The sequence below is a fragment of the Lynx canadensis genome, chromosome A2, assembly GCF_007474595.2.
Source record: "Lynx canadensis isolate LIC74 chromosome A2, mLynCan4.pri.v2, whole genome shotgun sequence".
Lineage (NCBI taxonomy): Eukaryota > Metazoa > Chordata > Mammalia > Carnivora > Felidae > Lynx > Lynx canadensis.
In genome coordinates, this window is record NC_044304.2 from 5709412 (window position 1) to 5727699 (window position 18288).

The 18288-nt window shown below is 60.4% G+C and overlaps 2 protein-coding genes across 3 annotated transcripts; both read left to right on the forward strand.

Moving 5' to 3' along the window:
- The first annotated feature begins 917 nt into the window (after positions 1 to 917).
- Positions 918 to 15129, forward strand: TIMM44 (translocase of inner mitochondrial membrane 44). Of its 2 annotated transcripts, XM_030298801.1 has the most exons (13): positions 918 to 993; positions 3171 to 3272; positions 5691 to 5861; positions 6826 to 6906; positions 7694 to 7843; positions 8600 to 8739; positions 9052 to 9137; positions 9785 to 9877; positions 9966 to 10090; positions 11392 to 11442; positions 13432 to 13521; positions 14121 to 14231; positions 14562 to 15129. In XM_030298801.1, the coding sequence occupies exons 1-13, from the start codon at positions 949 to 951 to the stop codon at positions 14679 to 14681; spliced, it is 1365 nt and encodes a 454-aa protein (XP_030154661.1). In that variant the 5' UTR covers positions 918 to 948; the 3' UTR covers positions 14682 to 15129. The 2 variants fall into 2 exon arrangements, with proteins under 2 accessions (XP_030154661.1, XP_030154667.1); XM_030298807.1 differs by lacking the exon at positions 5691 to 5861.
- A 606-nt stretch (positions 15130 to 15735) lies between these two features.
- On the forward strand, positions 15736 to 16595 carry CTXN1 (cortexin 1). The gene is made up of 2 exons (XM_030293974.1): positions 15736 to 15858; positions 16232 to 16595. The coding sequence occupies exon 2, from the start codon at positions 16252 to 16254 to the stop codon at positions 16498 to 16500; it is 249 nt and encodes an 82-aa protein (XP_030149834.1). The 5' UTR covers positions 15736 to 15858; positions 16232 to 16251; the 3' UTR covers positions 16501 to 16595.
- Positions 16596 to 18288: the final 1693 nt, after the last annotated feature.

Genomic DNA, 18288 nt, shown 5'->3' on the forward strand with positions numbered 1-18288 from the left:
GCTCCTGAGAGACAGAGGATCTGTCCTGCCCTGAAGCTAGGAAGTGTTAAGTTGCCTCCCTTTCAAGTCCCACAGACCTTATCACAGCTTAGTAATTCAAAAGGCTTCGATACATGAACTCCCCCCAAGGTACCAGCTCCCCATCCCTCCTAGACTCAGATTGCATGGCCATGCTAAGGTACCGCCACTTGGTGGCGGCATTCTCCAAATGGAAAATAGTATCTAAGTGCTAAAAAGACAAAGGCCTAATCTTCTTTAGGGCAAGATGTGTCAATTTATGCGAAATCCATGGGGAGTGGCCTCCACCCAGCCTGGTCTTCATCTTCCTGTTCTGGACTAAAACCAATGGGCGCTTTCTCAAAGTGCTGTACAAAGTGGGCTCCTTTGCTCTCGCTCTTGGAGCAACTCACTTGCCCGTCGGTCGGTCACTGTAGGTCACTGTAAGTGAGAGCCAGGGTCAGTCACTACTGGGCTGGTCCGCGGGTCAATCAGTCAGAATCCAATTGAGCCTGTCCCTGTGGTCAGTCGCCCTACTCGTCCTTCCGGACAACGGAACCTTGCACGACCTGACTGGGAGATCACCTCTCCGCACGGGACAGAAATCACGTCCTCACGATCCGCCCCTTCGCAGCCTTAACCAACCCTAGGTCTCTACCTCAAAAAAGTGCCCGCCCCCGGGTGACGTCAAGCAACATGCCCCGCCTTCCCAAATCCTGCCCTATCAGAGGCCTAGCTCTCTAGGAATGTCTAGCTCGTTAAGTCCCGCCCCTATGCCAGACCGCTCTCCAAGGCCCCGCCCCCACGGGAACCCTGTCTAATCAGAGGCCGTTACCTCCCCGAAGCTCCGCCCCCAAGGCCGGCTTTTCCCAGACCCACGCCGCGCTACATAGACGCGGCGGATGACGCCATCAGGCCGCGTCACCAGAAGGTCACACGGGATCCAGCAACATGGCGGCGGCGGCGCTGCGGAGAGGTTGGTGCCGCTGCCCGCAGGTAAGGAGACGTACGGGGTCAGGGTGGGGAGTTGGGGGCGGGCCTAGGGAGCTCCCAGCCCGCGACCTCCAGGGCCTTTTTCTCCTCAGGCCTTAGGCCCCCTCGGCCCTTTCTTGGGCTCGGCAGAAGGCTTGGGTTGGGTCGTTGGGTCGGTCGAGGCCGGGGCCGGGGTCCCGGAGCGAAGCTTGTGGTTGAGGAGCTAAGCGTGCCGGGTCCGAGGCGGCCATGCGCTGAGCCCGGCGGACGGCGAATCGCCCCTCACTTCCTGATCAGACTCCACGTGCACCGGGGAGTGCACGGTGGCCCGGGCGCCCGGTGGAGAAACAGCCGGGAGAAGGCAAAATACCGTTGACAGTCACGGCTCGCGTTTACGTGCCAGGTCCTCTACCGAGACCATTTCCTGCATCGCTTCCCCTCGCCCTCCGTGTGAAAGTGCGGGAGGTGGTTCTCGTCCTGGCTTAGAGCTTGAACTCATAGGGGTGGTGGGAGTTAAGGCGTGTATGGTGCACTCAGAAAACAGTAGTATTTCATGTACTACAAGCTTCGGGGATTACATGTACTTCATGTACTGCTGCTGCTCGTTGCTGTTTCACAGGTTGGGAAACTGGGACTCAGAAAGGTTAAGCAACCTGCCCACAGCCTCAGCTCGTGGTAAGCTGACCTGGTCCAAAGCCTGGGTCAAACTGACTGCAGTGCTAGGCTCTGGATGAAGGAAAGTATCTCATAGGGATCCTAGTGTGGGGAGGAAGAAGCTGTCTTTGATTCCAGGCTGATTTTTTTTTTTTCTTGGCTACTTGTGTTTTAAGTCAGGGTTTGACATTGAATTTACACATGTTCGGATTTGGGCACAAAACCAGTTGGGAACCAGCCTCGGGTTGGGGCTTAATATGGGATTTCTTTTCCAAGTTAGACAGCCGTTCACTGCTGTCTTAGACTGTTGCTGAAGTCAGTGGTTCCAGGATCAATGGGTGTAGGCATATAGAGAAGAACAAATGATTTCAGCTCTCAGGGGTTACTCTTTTTTTTAATATATATATATTTAAGTTTATTCAGTAGTCTCTACCCCAATCGTGGGCATCTCAAACTCACAACCCTGAGATCAGGAGTCAAATGCTGTTCCCACTGAGCCAGCCAGGTACCCCAGGAATTACTCTTGAGTAGCTGTAGGAGATGCTAGCCTTTGCATGAGTTTGGGCCGTTGCTTAGAGTTCCTGGAGATAGGAGGCATGGAACGGGAGAGGAAAGGCCCAGGGAATATGGAAATGGAAGAGTGGTTCTATGGTCATTGACATCAATGTGCCTGGCTCGGTGCTGGGTGCTACGGTGCAATGTTGAGCAGGACGTGCACTGGCCCTTCTCTTATGGAGCTTAAGTCCTTCATTTGGTAGGAGAAGAAATGCCTTTCACGTGATGTTAGTAGTGTCTTGGCCCAGGTGTGCCCTCTTGCACAGGACATGCTAGGTTTCTTCCAGGGTTGTACCTAGAACAAGTTATCTGTGTTTTACCTCTGAGAGCCCAGGTCTCTGGTCTTCCAAGGCTGGCAGCAACGGGCTAGGCTTGTGAGAGAAGACTGCTCACGGCCAGCATCGAGGCGCTTGGGGGCCCATTTCAGGCTAATGAGACGAAATCAGACGAAAGCACGTTTAGCCTTCTTCCACCATAGGTTGGTATCTCCTGAGACTCATCTTGTTTCCCCCAGGTTCAGAGGCAGGAAAGTAGGGATGGACCCTGGAGGTGCAGATCCAGTGTCTTCCTTTCCACGAGATTCCATTGGCTTCTCAGAATTTAGCAAGATGGCGGAGTGTCTAGCATGCAGCAGGCCTGCAGTGAAAATCGGCAAATGATGGGGCGCCTGGGTGGCTCAGTCGGTTAAGCATCTGGCTTCGGCCCAGGTCATAATCTCACGGTTTGTGGGTTCGAGCCCCGCATCGGGCTCTGTGCTGACAGCTCAGAGCCTGGAGCCTGCTTCGGATTCTGTGTCTCCCTCTCTCTCTGCTCCTCCCCTGCTAGCGCTCTGTCTCTCCCTCCTTCCCCCCGCTCCTCACCTCTCTCTCTCAAAAATAAACATTAAAAAAAATCGGCAAATGAGACTTGGGCGACCCCTACTTTTTAGTGGGGCTTACTCACTTCCTAGTTACCTTATCTGAATGGCTCTTTCTCTTTCCTTCCCTAACTAGAGATGCCTCAGCAATGGAGTCCAGTTCCTGTCCAGCCACAACCTAATGCTACTGCACAATGGTGCCTATCAGATACGCCGGCCCGGCCGAGAGCTGCCTCTGGTGAGTGACGGGATGCCAGCAGACAGAGAGGAGTCTGAAAGATCAGACCTGGTTGGCAGGAGACAGAGCTGCAGGACGTTGCCCACACTGGCAAGGGCAGCTGATTGGCGTTCCCCATCCAAGACCTGCGGGGTCACAGAACCCAGCGTGCTGGTCCTCTCGGGCTCTCGGGCAGCACCTGGCATTACCAGGGGTGGAGCTCCTGCCCGACAAAGTAGATGATGTGTCAGCTCTCAGGGCTGGAAAGGCATCCCCGTACTCAGCTGAAATCCATGTCCCTGTGGCTCTTCCCTTTTCTGGGTGACAGCCCTCCAGGCATTTGAGTGGAGTCACCTCACCTTGGGGGCTCAGTTTCCTGTCTCTGTTGTTCCTCACAGACAGCATTTTCTAGAGCTTTTCTCCTCCGCGTCATTCCTTTTCAACTGTGCTTTCTGGCGGTGTGTTACCACCACAGGGAGGAAAGCCCCAAACCAGTATACTTCCCCAAGTGCACACACTGGGGCAGCCCACACCCTTCCCTTCCCGCTGAGTCTCTCACAGGCCTGGTCTCCCCGTCCTGTCCTTGAGCTTTTGTGGGCGTGGCACATGCCCTGTGGCCTTTCCTCTTAGCCACCACCTCCCTGTGTGCGGCCGGCCGTGGAGCGGGAGGTGGGGCAGCTGCCAGGTGGCGCAGTCCCAGACAGTCTTAGAACCTAGACCTCCCCCAGAGAAAGGCTGGCTGGGCACACCATTCGCGTGGTTCTTCAAGCATTCTCTTTTCGGAGCCCACTCTCAACGTGGTGGGGAAGCAGCGATCCTAACCTGGCTCAGTGCGACCCTGAACTGAAGCCTGTGTCTTGGGCAGTGTACGACCCTGGCTCTTGTGTCTACAGAAGGACCGTGGCCTTTCTTCTGGCCTCCCTAGGCCCCAGCTTTCTGGGTGTGTTGGGTTTTCCTATGAGGGGCACCCCTGAGCTTAGGCTCTGGGTGACAGTGATCCTGTGGGTTGACGACGGAGGTTTGTGCCAAGCCCTAGGGTGACATGTGAATTCCAATGTGGGACTTGAGAGTGACCCCAAAGTTATCCCGGCCCCAGAAGCCCAGGGAGTAGGGCCCTATCTCAGCTTCTTCCAGATAATGGGCTATAGAGTCCTTTCCACTCCATTCCTGGGACAGGGGCTCCTTTGGGTGTTGCCCTTCGCCTTGGGTGAGCATGTTTGAATGTCCATGAGGATTCCAAACCGCCTGTTTCTCACCCAGGGTTCCCTCTGTTGGAGAAGGAGCCTGGCACTTTGTTTTGTTTTTAATAGACTTTATCCTTCTGAGCACTTTTACATGTACAGAAAAATTGAGCAGGAAGTACTGAGAGTTTCCGTCAACCTCCTGGCGGCCCCTCCTCCCACCTGGGCCTGCATTTTCCCCATGGTGCGGCCTCTTGCTTTAGTATAGCACCTTTGTTACAACTGATGAGCCAGTATTGATACATCGTTATTAACTGAGGCCCATAGTTTGCCTTAGGGTTCATGCTGGGTGCTCATTCCTTGGGTTTGGACAGAGTAGTCTTACTGCCCAGAAACTTCTCTTTGCTCCGCCCATTCATCTCCCCCACCAGCCTACCCAGCCCCTGACAACCACTGATCCTTTTACTATCCATGGTTTCACCTTTTCCAGAATGTCCTAGAGTGGGGATCATGCCGCCTGGAGTCTCTTCAGACCAGCTTCTCTCACTCAGTAATATGAATTTAAGGTTCCTCTGTGTCTTTTTTTTTTTTTTAAGTTTATTTATTTTTAGAGAGAGAGCACAATCAGGGTAGAAACAGAGAGAGAAGGAGAGAGAGAATCCCAAGTAGGCTCCTCACTGTCATGGTGCCCGATATTGGGCTTGAACTCACAAACCATGAGACCCTGACCTGAGCCGAAATCAAGAGTCAGACACTCAACTGACTGAGCCACCCAAGTGCCCCCTCCTGTGTCTTTTTTAAATTGAGATGTCATTGACAAATTGTGTAAGGCTGCAACATCTTTTTTTTTTTTAATTTTGTTTTTAATGTTTATTTTTGACAGAGAGAGAGCGTGAGCTGGGGAGGGGGAGGGGCAGAGAGAGAGGGAGAAACAGAGTCCGAAGCAGGCTCCAAGCTGTCAGCACAGAGCCTGATGCGGGGCTCGAACTCACAAACTCTGACATCATGACCTGAACCAAACTCAGATGCTTAACCGACTGAGCCACCCAGGCGCCCCTTGCAACATCTTTTCATAGCTTGCTAACTGGTTTCTTTTTATTACTGGATAATAAAGAAACTGGACATCCCACAGTTTATCACCTGATGCTTTCTTAACTTGACTTTCTTGGCTCATAATGGAGGTAGCTGTTCATTGTGAAACCCGTATCAGCACAGAGGAGAAAGTAAAAATCCTTTGTTTCTTTTACATTCTTTCCAGTCCAAATCCTATTCTTCTGGAAACAGGAAAGGCTTTCTCTCTGGCTTGCTAGATAATATCAAGCAAGAATTAGCCAAAAACAAAGAAATGAAAGAAAGTATAAAAAAGTTCCGAGATGAGGCCCGCAAGCTAGAAGAGTCTGACGCACTCCAGGAGGCCAGAAGGAAATACGTGAGTCCCTTTGCTTCCCGCACAGAGACGACACAGTGGGGGAAGTGACGTCACTCACTGACCACAGGGGCGAGCGGACAGGAGTGAGTCGCCAGCCCCCCGTTTCTGCGGTGAGACGGAGTGGGGTTCTCTGCACACCGGCGGCGCCAGCTTCTTCTGGAAGCTTGTGAGAGATGCGGGGTCGCGGAGCCCGCCCCGACCTGCTGGATCGGAGTGCGTCTGCACGGGCTCCCTGGGTGACCCCTTGAGCTGTAGGTTTAAGATGCGCTGCTCCTGAGAGCTGGTTGTGGCCCCTTGAGTGAAGCAGCTAGAAAGCGGGTCACGGTGCTGGTGTGATTATTAATTACCGCCTGGTCTCTTACCGAAGCAGCTGCCAGGCGCCCGCCGCGGGGAGTGGGCTCGGCAGCTGCCGCATCAGGGCTCTGCGAGGTGGGGACAGCCGCCCCGTCTTGCCAACGGGTGCCTGCTCCGGGTCCCTTGGGTTTTTGTTCTCTTGGCCACGTCCCAGGCTGTGGGCGAGGCCCGTTCGCTCAGAGGGCCTGTGGGGGATTCGACCTGATGGATGATGACCCTTTCTTTCCAGTAAGGAAGAGGAGTGGGCTAAGGGGTGGTTTGGGGGCAGAGCAAGCCGAGTCGGGTGGGACTGTGGCTGTGGGAGATCCAGCAGCGGCTGGCAGCTGCAGGGGTGCAGAGCGAGGCAGGATAATGTGGATGAACCGGGGTGGGGGGCAAGATCACCCTGCACCTGGCGAGAGACTAGAGCCAGGGCTGGGCCTCAGGGGTCTCCATCCGTCAGCCCTCAACTGCTCCCGAAAGCAAGGCTGTCGGGCAGTGAGGGGCCCTGGGGTGGGGAGGGGGCTGGGGTGGTCAGGCAGGCGGTGGGGGGGCAGGGCGCCGCTCAGAAAATGCTTCCTATAAGACAACTGCTGTGTTGTAACCAAGAGAAACAACCTCCTTACCGTAGAAAAGCATTGAATCCGAAACCGTGCGGACGAGCGAGGTGATAAAGAAGAAGCTGGGGGAGATCACAGGCACAGTGAAGGAGGTAATGGTCTCCGGGCCCCCACGCTCTGTTGCCCGCGGCTGCCAGGCCATCTGTTTGTCGCCTCTGGGAGGAGAGCTGTGCTGGAAGCTGCGGGCAGAGCTGGCGCCTGGGCAGGGCGTGACTTGGCACAGCGGATGAATAGGCGTGGGTGGCGAGCCAGGGAAGAGCCAGCCTGGCCAGGTGGCTTCCGGAGTTAGGATGCACAGCCCCCCCCCCCCCCCCCCCCGCCCCTCGCCCAGGAAGGAGGGTGAAGTCAGGCTAGCCCACGTGCCCCGCGGCTCACCGCTGGCAGTAGAAGCTTTCACGCTTTCGTGCCACCAGCAAAGACAGAAGGGCCAATGACTTGTCTCGTCCTGCCCAAAACAGGGAAGCACTGCTTGGCCCCAGGTGAGGGGAGATGGGGCAGCGTGGGGGGGGCCCAAGGGCTTCCTTTTTGTTGCCTGTTTTGCTTTGTTCTGAGCAGGAGAGAGGGGCAGGGCTCTGCACTGTTCTGAGCCGCCTGCGAGGGTTCCAGGCCAGTCCAGCATTAGGCACAGGCTCCTCGAACCTTTTATCCCTAAGCGGCCACTCGTGCCCATTCCGGGGAGAGCCCAGTTGACCTGGCATCCAGCCCGGAGCCCAGGGGTTCAGCCCTGCAGACCTTGTACACGGCGCACCCGAGTGTCCGGGCCCCATAGGTCAGATGAGTTCAGAGTGTCTGTTCCCGACCTTTGAAGGACTAGACTGGTCTTAGCTTGGGGGGGGGGGGGCGTGCTGTGCTGACACCCCCATCCCTGTGTCTCAGTAGAGTCTTGATGAAGTCGGTAAAAGCGACCTTGGCCGGAAGATCAAGGAGAGCGTGGAGGAAGCTGCCAAGACTGCCAAACAGTCGGCTGAGTCGGTGTCCAAAGGCGGGGAGAAGCTGGGCCGGACCGCCGCCTTCAGAGCCATCTCCCAGGTGGGTCGGGCTGGGGCTCACGGCCTGGCCTGCTCTGAGTCCGGGATCCGGAGTTCTCACTGCCGATCTCAGCCCTGGAGAGGGAGGGCCCGCTTGAGGCACCGGGATGGTGCCTCGCTCCCTGCTGGGTGGCCTTGGACAAGTCACAGCCCCTAGGAAGCAGCAGGTTAATGCACGGAGAGCCTCTCAGCCACTAACACCCTTAGCTTGTGCCCGTAAGCCCGGGACCTGTTGTACTCAAGGCGACCTGAGGTCCTGATTCATTCTGAAATGACTGTTGAATCTTCCCACATGCTGGGCTCTCTTGCTACCCACAGGGGCCACTGGATAGAAAGTCCAAATTCCTGCTCCTGAGGTGTCTGGGGGACCCAGAGGGGGATGAGTGGTTCCTGAGCGACATGTGACAAGGGAACATACAGGGGAGGGGCCACGGGTGGAGGGGCAGCCCCTCCAGTGGGGAGGCGTGCACAGCCAGCTCAACACGGCCAGGGTCGCTGCAGCAAGGTTGGGGGAAATGAAGGGGGCGGCCAGAGAAAAGCGGGGTCCATGTGAAACAGCCCTGTGGTCCACACAGGGAAGTCAGGCAGGGTGCTCAGAGCCACATGACCTCGAGACCGGGGGAAGCTGGGGCCCTGGGTTGGAGTTCTCCGCGGACACTGTCCTGACTTGGGGCACAAACGCACAGGCCCCCGGCGGTGGTCCGCAGTGTCAGGAAGGTCCTGAGCGCCCACCCTGGGGCTGGCTGCTTTTCCCCAGGGGGTAGAGTCCGTGAAGAAGGAGATCGACGACAGCGTGCTGGGGCAGACCGGGCCCTATCGGAGGCCAGAGCGCCTCAGGAAGAGGAAGGAGTTTGCAGGAGAGAAGCTCAAGGAAGAGAAGGTGTTTGAGCCCAACGAGTAGGTAGCAGACTGGCCAGGGCCCGTGTCCCCCTTCCACACAGACACTGTTTGTGTTTGAGCGCCCCTGGAACGTTCCTGCCCAAGTCACTTCATTCTCGAGTGTCTGTTCTGCTCAAGAGTCCCTGCTCCCGTGTGAACGTGGGGGAGATGGTGGGCGGTGGGAAGGGGGGAGAGAAGGCAGGAGGCTGAGAGAGGAGGGCGGGCTGCCCAGGGGGACGGAGGCGCTGCCCGCGGGGACAGGAGGGCTGGGTGCCTGGGCCGGCACACAGGGGCCCGTCGCCACTGCTCACCGATGCCCCATCTCCCCAGGGAGGCCCTGGGGGTCGTGCTGCACAAGGACTCCAAGTGGTACCAGCAGTGGAGAGACTTCAGGGACAACAACGTGGTATTTAATCGTGAGTGTTCACGTCTCGGACACTCGGCCGACAGCGTCGCCGTGACAGCAGACGCTTACTGAGTGCTCCCCGCGCACTGGGCACAAGCCAGACCCCCCGCTTTACAGAGGAGGAGACCGGGGTCAGAGAGGAGCAGCCACTCCCCAGGATCACCCAGCCAGTGAGCAGCAGAGCCCAGGCCGCCAGGCAGCCCTGCTCTCGAGGGCAGCCCGGTACATCTCCAGCTGGCGGGCAGGGGCCCTCCCCCAGGGGCTGAGTCACCGTCCTCGCGGTCGCAGAGCTGCAGCTGGCAGGAGGGCGGCCAGGCCGACCTGCCTCTCCGGTGGCTGGGCTGTGGGTGCCACCGTGAGAGGCTCCCTCACAGGGCAGGACAGGAGGCGCTGGTGGGCCTCCCAGGTGCCAGCCAGAGCACCGCCACGCCACACACCCTTGTCCCTTGTCCTGTGACGGTCACTAGAGGCCGGTTTCCTTGGTAGGGAGAGCCCCGCCCCTCAGCCCACCCCCGAGAAAGCTGGCTCCGCCCCGCGCTGCCCAGGTCTGCACAGGGAGTGGGTCTTGCAGGGGCTGCAAGGAGCCCCCGGAAGTCGTAGAGTAAGGGTGTCTTTCTTTCTGGAGGCGACCCCTTACCTCAGCCCATGTCCCGGCAGGGTTCTTCGAGATGAAGGTGAAGTATGATGAGAGCGACAACGTCCTCATCCGGGCGTCCCGCGCGCTGACAGACAAGGTCACAGACCTGCTGGGTGAGTGGGCCCGGACCGTCCTTCCCGCCTGGGCTGGCCGCAGGGACGGTCCCGGGCCCTGGCCCACTCCTGCCGTGGCTGCCTCCAGGGGGCCTGTTCTCGAAGACGGAGATGTCAGAGGTGCTCACGGAGATCCTGCGAGTTGACCCTGCCTTCGACAAGGAGCGGTTCCTGCAGCAGTGTGAGAGCGACATCATCCCCAATGTCCTGGAGGTGGGTGCTGCACCCTGGGGCCCCCACCCAGCAGGTCCCCGCTGTCCCGCCCGCCAGGTTACCCTGGGAACTGCCACCAGGGGCAGAGATCTCCGGCCATCAGAGGCCTGGCGCCCCCGCGCCCCCACGCCCGGCCCTCGTTAGTCATGCACCTCTGAGAAGGCACCCAGGGTCACCTGTGGGCCCTGCTGGTCCCCGTGATGGTGGCCGATTTCTTCCCTGTGGGGTGTGTCTGCTCCCAGGGACGGAGTTCCCTTTCACGAGGTCCGGCAGCAACTTCCGTCTTTCTGACAGCCGGCCTGGAGCCTCCTGTCTGGTTTCCCTCATGATCTGCTTGAAGCAGTTCCCTCGAGCCTACAGTGAGCGGCTGCCCAGGGGCCGCGGCTCTGTCTCCCAGGGGCCAGGTCCCCTCTCTTTGGGAATCCTGAATCCCATTTTCTGGCCCCTCCTTCTGGTTCATAAATGAGGAGGGGGTGGCTCGCTCAGGGTCCTGCCCCTGCACACACTGCACAGGGCCCCTGCGCAAGGTTGACTGCCTCCAGCCAGCCACGTCTGTTTCTCCAGCCCCTGGGATGTGGCCGGAACCTGGGCCTCTGCCAGGCCTTTGGAAGGGCCTGATGAGATCACAGAAAGGCTCCGCACCCGCCACCACCCCCGCCCCCCCGCCCCCTGTCTCCTCTATCCTACTGGTCTCCCTGTGGTCCCCTCCTCTCTAATTCCCCACATTCCCTGCACCACTTCGGGCAGGGCCGGGAGGAGGTAGAGAGGGGGCGCTCCCTTAACACAGCAGCCCCAGCACAGGCGGATCTTCTAGAGACGACGCCTCAGCTCCCGGCCTGCCCCTAGTTTTCTTTTTCCCTCTGGCCCTGGGCTCCTCTCTGACCTTCAGCAGGTCAGCCCCGCCTCCAGGTTCCTGCAGAGGCATCCCCTGTGGCACCTTGGGAGGCCACCCCAGGACCCCTCCTCTGCCCCTGTCCTGACCTCTGGCTGTGCAAAGCTCCAGCCCCGGTAGAGGTGGAATGCAGCTCCTGGCCTCCTTGGCTCAGCTTCCCAGCCCCGCTGAGCCCAGCATGCTGCCACCTTCCTCCACCTCACCCGAGGCCCTTGGGGCCACCCTGGGCTGCCGGGGGTCACACATGCAGGCCCTTGGTCCCAAGGGCCTGGGGAGGGGCATCCGTTGCTGCGGCCTGACCCGAGGCCCCCTGCTCCCCAGCTGGAGCCTATAGGGTAGGGTCTCCAGCCTAGATAGCCCCCTATTAGTCTCGAACTTATTTTTTGTTTGTTTGTTTTTCCCTTTTTAGGCCATGATTTCTGGAGAGCTTGAGATTCTCAAAGACTGGTGCTATGAAGCTGTGAGTCCTTCTGTTTTTCTTTCTACTTTTTATATTTAGGCCTAAAAAGAATCAGTTTGGAGGTCTGTTTGGGCAGAGCCAGGAAGGGTATGACAGGGCCCGGTGTCCTGGTTGTGGGGGCACCCAGGGGTCCGGGGCCGGGCGGAAAGGGACCGGGAATAGCTTGGGGTGTGTGTGACCTTCCCTCAGCGCTCAGGGGTCTCACGTGGTGGCTGTGGGCGCTGGCCGGCAAGCAGCCCGCGGGCCCACACCACCTCCCGTCCCTGGGCCATGTCACAGGCGTCATGAGGGTACAGTGTGAACACAGATGCAGCGCTCCCGGATGCACAAAGCGCTGGCCAGACTCATTATAGCTGTTCTCACTTTGAGTTCCCGAAACACAGATCAAAACAGACGGTGATAAGATTTCCCGCATGGGGAGGAGCCGTGTGTCCTGATGAGGCCTGACTGCTCCCCAGAGTCAGTGCTCAGGGTCCCGGGGCCCCATGGTGCCAGGCCGTGCACCCAGGTCGGCTGTCCCCAGGAGCACACCCTGTCCGCCCCGGTCCTGGCAGCCTCCCCGGCCCTGCAGGACTCTGTCGGCCACCTCGACTCACCCTGCTCACTCCCTGACCTGTGTCTTCATGGGGTTTTTTCTAGCTTATTTGTATTGAGCAATCCAGAGCCTTTTTTGGCTGATCTATTCTGCTTCCAGCTCACAAACAACTTGGAGAAAGCAGAGGAGAAGATGTCAGATTTTTTTTTTTTTTTAATACTCCCCTGCATGGTGACTAATCCAGCAGGCATTTATGAGCGTGTGGTTTTTTTTTTTTTTTTTTTTTTTTAATGCTTTGGGACCATTAGGCTGTGGTTGATTATCTTTCCCAAAGAGCTGCTGGGGCCCCTGGAAATGCTCCTGAAATTGCAGGTGCTTTCACAGAGGTGTATGTGTGTATGTATGTGTGTGTTGTGTGTGTGTGTATTTATTTATTTAAATGTTTGTTTCTCTTCGAGAGAGACAGAGCGTGAGTGGGGGAGGAGCAGAGAGAGAGAGGGAGACACAGAATCCGAAGCAGGCTCCAGGCTCAGAGCTGTCAGCACGGAGCCCGATGCGGGGCTCGAACCCACGAACTGTGAGATCGTGACCTGAGCCGAAGTTGAATGCTCAACCGACTGAGTCACCCAGGCGCCCCCAGAGGTGTTTCTTAGATGCCATTTTTAAGAACCACACAGGAAATAGGGTTGGCACCATTTTTTTTCTTGGTAGATCAGTTATTTCCATAAAAAGTAAGTGTTATTGGAATGTCTTCCACCATAGCTGCTGAGTCCAGAGAAGCCTCCAGTGAAAAGGTACCAGGTGTTACCTGTGTCCTGGGCCTGGGAGTAGGCTCAAGGGGGCTGGAGGTGTCATTGGGGTGTCACCGCCCCGCGGGAAAAACGGGCTGCCTGTGGCCAGCGGCCTCCCATCGGGGCTGGTCAGTGAGGAGGAGGCCGACCGAGGGAGCTCATTTCAGAGCGGCTGTGGGTTAGGGCGAATCCTAGAAAACGCGTTTGATTCCAGGCCAAGATTCTGAGTGCGGTGAATACGGGGAAGTCCAAGATCAGCCAGAGAGGCCTCAACTTCCCTCTGGGCGTGTATTTCAGATCCTGTTGCAGGAAAATTACCTACTTTACTGATTAATACCACTTTCACTTGGGCGTCTCGATGCAGCGCTGTCTTTATAACAAGGGGGGTGTGATTCGGGCCAGCAAATGGGTGGCACTGGCCTCCCTGCTTGGACCTGTGCTCCTGGCATCTGCTGCTCCTGGCAAAGCACACGCGGGCGATAGCAGCCGTTTCTGGAAGGTGCAGGTGCAGAAAGCACGGGATAGGGCGGTGAGCCTGTCTGCGCGGAGAGTTTCCCAGGACAGTGCAGCCCCTGGGGTTCGCCAGCAGGTGCACCGCAGCACCTGGGTGGGGCTTGCGCTCGCGGGTCCAGCCGCAGGGATGTGTCTGGCTTCTCTTCGCAGACCTACAGCCAGCTGGCGCACCCGATCCAGCAGGCCAAGGCGCTGGGCCTGCAGTTCCACTCCCGCATTCTGGACATCGACAACATCGACGTGAGCGGCTCTTCTTGGCGTCGGGGGGGTGCTAGTCAGAGGGGCGCCCGTCCCCGGGGGAGCTGCGGCACGGACAGACAGGGACTGGGGTGAAATGACCTCAGGGTCCCTTTCAGCAGAGGGTTCCCATAAGCCTGTGGTGGGAGAGTTCTTGGGCAGGCGGCGGACGCAGGGGGTGCCGTTGCCGCCCGGACCTCGGGGCCCCCGGAGGCAGTGCTGTCCCTCTGCCTTCACTGGGCAGGGCGAGAGCTTTGCCCCTGTGGAGAGCCGGACGAGTGCCGGTGCTGGTTACCCCTGCCCATGTGCAGGGGTCCCTCTGTGAGGCCTTACACGCCCACCCAGCCCCCTCTGGGGAACAAGAAGCCACCAGGGTCCAGGGAGGCTGCGTAGATTGTTAGTTCAGACTCTGGCTCACACTGGGAGGGGTCCCGCGGGAAGCCGCCACAGGTCCTTCTGGGGCCTGGCCCGACGAGTAGGACAAGTGGGGTGGCTGGGACTGCCTCCTGGGAAGCAAGGGTCGGCACCAGCCGAGAGGCGACTGTCAGGGGAGGGGCAAGGCCACTCTCTGAGGCCCGCCCACCTTGTCGCTCCCCCTGCAGCTGGCCATGGGCAAGATGATGGAGCAGGGGCCTGTGCTGATCATCACCTTCCAGGCCCAGCTGGTGATGGTGATCAAGAACCCCAAAGGCGAGGTGGTGGAGGGCGACCCGGTGAGTCCAGGAGGGATCGGGCCTCGCGGGTGGCCGGTGCGAGACTGGCTGATGGCCGCCTCCAGCCACCTCGCGCCGACAGAGCCAGGAGGTTTTGTGACTGTGCAGCAACAGCAGGGCAGTGTCTTGAGAAGCCTGGGGCCCTGTGGGTGCTGGTGGGGGTTGGAGGGTGACTGACTCATCCGGCTGTGCAGAGGCCTGAGTTGTCGACTCTGGACCCAGGCTGACTCCCAGCTCTGCTCCCTGGTCCCTCCTGGCGTCCCCTCTGTGTTCTGCCCTGCCCCTCCCCACAGTCCCTTGTCGCGGCCCTCACCGTCCCTGCTTCTGCAGGACAAGGTGCTGCGCATGCTGTACGTGTGGGCGCTCTGTCGAGACCAGGACGAGCTCAACCCCTACGCGGCCTGGCGGCTCCTGGACATCTCAGCGTCCAGCACGGAGCAGGTCCTCTGAGCGTGGTGGCCACGAGCAGAGGCTTCTGGGCTGGATCAGCGCGCGGTGGTCACACAGGACTGGTGTCTGCCTGTCACAGCTAGACCTCTGGGGAACACGGGACTGTCGGATCTCTACCAGGGCCGCTACAAAACCAGCTGGATGGGGACGGGCGGGTGGATGAGGGGGGGCGGCTCCCCATCCGGGGGGGCTCCTGCGCTGCTCCCACGCCCCTCCGCCAGCAGCCGGGGTCAATATGGTGCACCGGCCGGATGGTGCCGAGAGGCCACCCCCCTGGCCCAGGGACGATCCAGGGGGCAGGACGGCAGGTCTAGGACCTGCTGCTCAGAGTAGCATACGAGCCGCTTCAGCCCGGCCATTTTGGCTCCGTTTTTTAACAGTGCCCTTATTATCCTGTATATATGCCTGAGATTTGGAAATAATAAAACGCCAAAGTGCAGGACAGCAACTCGGGTGGTCTGAGGTGTTCGTCACTGGGGTAGGGGGCAGCTGGGACCGAGGATGGGTGGTGGGAGCTGGCCGGGTGGTCACAGGAGGCGGTCAAGGTCACTGAAGGAACTGCAGCCCTAGACCTTGCCTGCTCAGGACCCTGCCCTCCCTGGGTCGGGGGTCCTCCACAAGAGCTAGGGAGCTTTTCCGAGGCCTGGCTGGGATCTCGGAAGGTTGGGGTCCCTACAACTGGAGGAGCTTGAGCGTCAGTATGAGTGATTCGGGAGGCATTGGGATTCCCCAAACAGGTCGTCTGCTTGAGGGGTCTATCGCATAGACAGGTGCCCGAGTCGCGCTGGGGCTGCCTGGGGTGCTTGTCGGGGTGGGGTGGGCGAGGTCCTGGGTGCCGATGCGCCCCACGCCCAGGGTCTCCCAGGCGCCTGCGGGCGGGAGCGCTCTTCTCCCGGAGGCCGGGGCGGGGTCGCGAGCCCGCGCGCCGCTCCCTGCGCAGCCTCCGCCCCCCGCGGCGGCCCCGCCCCCCGTCGCCATGGGAACAGCCGCGGCGGCCCGGCTAGCGCGCGGCTCGCCTGCCTCGGTCTCGGGCGCTCCAGGGGCGGGTGGGGTGGGCTGAGCCGGGGCCGCCGCCGCCGCTGCCTCCGCGGGAGAGAGGCCGAGAGCAGAGCCGGCGCGGGTCCCGGAAGAGAGCGCAGCCGCCGGACGCTCGGTTCCCGTCCCGGTCGAGGCCAGGGTGAGGGGCGCGGCGGGGCGGGGGTGGTGGGGGAGGGGTCCCCGGGACGCCGGGAACAAAGGGAGCGGGGCGGGGGACAGGGTTTCGCCGCGCCGCCCGGGCTGTGCGTTCGCACCTGTTGTACGCGGGCCGGCAGGGCCCGGGCTCCCTCTCCCCACTGTCAGCACCCCCACCTGCGCGCATGGCCGGAGTTGGGTCCCTGAGTGCCTGTGGTGGCGTGCCTGCGGCCCGGGCTTGGGCGTAGCCGGGGGGACGGAGGCCCGGGCGGGGGCTGGATCCCGACAAGGTCAGGGGGCCGCGGCAGGAGGGGGCGGCGCGGGGAAGGGAAGGCGCAGCCTCATCCCCGCGCCCCGGGCGGGCCCCTCCTCCGCAGGGCGCGCGGCGATGTGAGCCATGAGCGCGACGTGGACGCTGTCCCCCGAGCCGCTGCCGCCGTCGACGGGGCCCCCGGTGGGCGCGGGCCTGGACGCGGAGCAGCGCACTGTGTTCGCCTTCGTACTCTGCCTGCTCGTGGTGCTGGTGCTGCTGATGGTGCGCTGCGTGCGCATCCTGCTCGACCCCTACAGCCGCATGCCCGCCTCGTCCTGGACCGACCACAAGGAGGCGCTCGAGCGCGGGCAGTTCGACTACGCGCTGGTCTGAGCCGAGCGGGGTTTCTCGCCGAGGGCCGACCCGACGGGGGCGCCGCCTGGCCGGGATGGCGCTCAGGATCCCACCCCAGATCCTAGCCCGAGGGGGCAGGGCGTTAGAAGTCCGGCTCCTCCCCCTCAGACCCCTCCCATCTTTCCTCCCGGCCTGGCCGGAGCCCCACTTCGTGCCTTTATCCCGCCCCGTCCTCGCTCCGTGACTCACCGGCCCGGCTGGTCCCCTACTGGCTCCCCGACGGGGAAGAGGACCCCTCCCCCACCCCAAGGCGTATTGGTGGCTCTGCTACTGTCCTGCCGCCGCCGAGCATGACTGTCGTGTCCATTCCTGGATGCGGGGGACCCCCGTGTCCCCCTCCCTCCCCTGTGGTCTGGCCATCCTCACTCCCCCAACCCCGACCCGTCGCCTCGCCCCCCACCCTTAAGTGTTGAGCTGCTCCTGCGGGACAGGCTCTTCTGGGCCCACGGGGTGGACGCTGCATAGCAATATGCCCTGCGTGGCCTGCCCCCGGAGACCGAGACTGGAGAGCAACAATGGCTGTTGTGTCCAGGATGCGTGACGCCTGCGGTGGGAGGAGAGTGCGGGCAGGTTCCCTTCCGCTCCAGCCCCGGCCCCAGTACAGGTCAGCGCCCTTCCCCCAGTCACCACCTCCGCCCCGCACTGGCGCTCCTGCCATTTCCCCCCGGATCCCTGCTCCCATCCCCGCCTGGCCTCACCCACGCCTTCTCCCTCCTCCCAGCCCCCGAGCCATTGGTGAAAATAAAAGCTATTATTGAGCGCTTACTACATGCCAAGCAGCGTGTGAGTTAGAGCGTCCTGCGCATGGCCTGTTCCTTCTTCAGGACCCAGAGTGAGGCCTGTTAGCATCCCTATTCTACAGGCAAAGGGACAAAGGTCCAGGCAGCCTAAGTGACTAGCCTGTACTAAGTGGCTGGAATTTGAACCCAGGCCTGATTTCCACCTGCTGTCCGTGAGCCCCATGCTGCCGAGACACCCAGGCCGCATTCTGGGGGCGACTGATGTGCAACCTGGATCCCGCCAGCTCCATGCATAGCCAAGACCCATCCCCCTTCTTTCCCTTGACTTGAGGGGACTGGGGGCTGGGGAATACATGGACTTCGCTGGAGTGGGGAGCTGGAGGGTGTCACCAAGAGGTGGCATGATCTGGCACTGACCACATCTGCAGCCTGAAACACCTCTGAGCCTGGTGCCTCCTGCCCACCGTGAACACGTGCACACTGGAAACTGTGGGACTGGCGGCAGGGAGTGGGCTGGCTCTGCTCCACACCCGCCTGGGAGATATGTTTGTGCCCCGGGGGAGCCGTGTGCAATGTGTGTGGGGAGAAGCGAGCGCTTCTATAAAAGGAAGGCTGTGTGAAGGCACGGGCTCTGCGAACAAAATTTACCAGCTCCCAGAAGAGTAGTTAGGCTTGGTGGGGGGGAGGCGGGGGGGGGGGGGGGGAGGCAGTGCTGTAGGAGGATGCTTGGTTCCCCTGCCGTTCCTCTCCCCAACCTGCCCCTGAATCTACACCCTCAGGCCCCCTGATGAAGGGGGACCCCTTGCTGGGAGACCCAGCAGCCAGGCCCCTGCCTCTACCCAGCTCAGCTCCTCCCTCCCTGCTCCTAAGGCCCCTCCAGCTCCCCCTCCCTCCCCCTCCTTGCTTCCCTAAGGCCACCTCAGGGACTCCCTCCCTCCCACCCCTACCTGGGGCCTGGCTCCTCCCATCTGGCCACTCTGCTGGCTTCTCCCCTTCATCTGTGTGACGTGAGGTCACCTGCTCCGAG

Coding starts and splice junctions, on each gene's coding strand:
- TIMM44 (XM_030298801.1), top strand. CDS start 949: ATGGCGGCGGCGGCGCTGCGGAGAGGTTGGTGCCGCTGCCCGCAG. Junction 11,443..13,431: donor AAGACTGGTGCTATGAAGCT/GTGAGTCCTTCT, acceptor TTCTCTTCGCAG/ACCTACAGCCAGCTGGCGCA. Junction 14,232..14,561: donor AGGTGGTGGAGGGCGACCCG/GTGAGTCCAGGA, acceptor CTGCTTCTGCAG/GACAAGGTGCTGCGCATGCT.
- CTXN1 (XM_030293974.1), top strand. CDS start 16,252: ATGAGCGCGACGTGGACGCTGTCCCCCGAGCCGCTGCCGCCGTCGACG.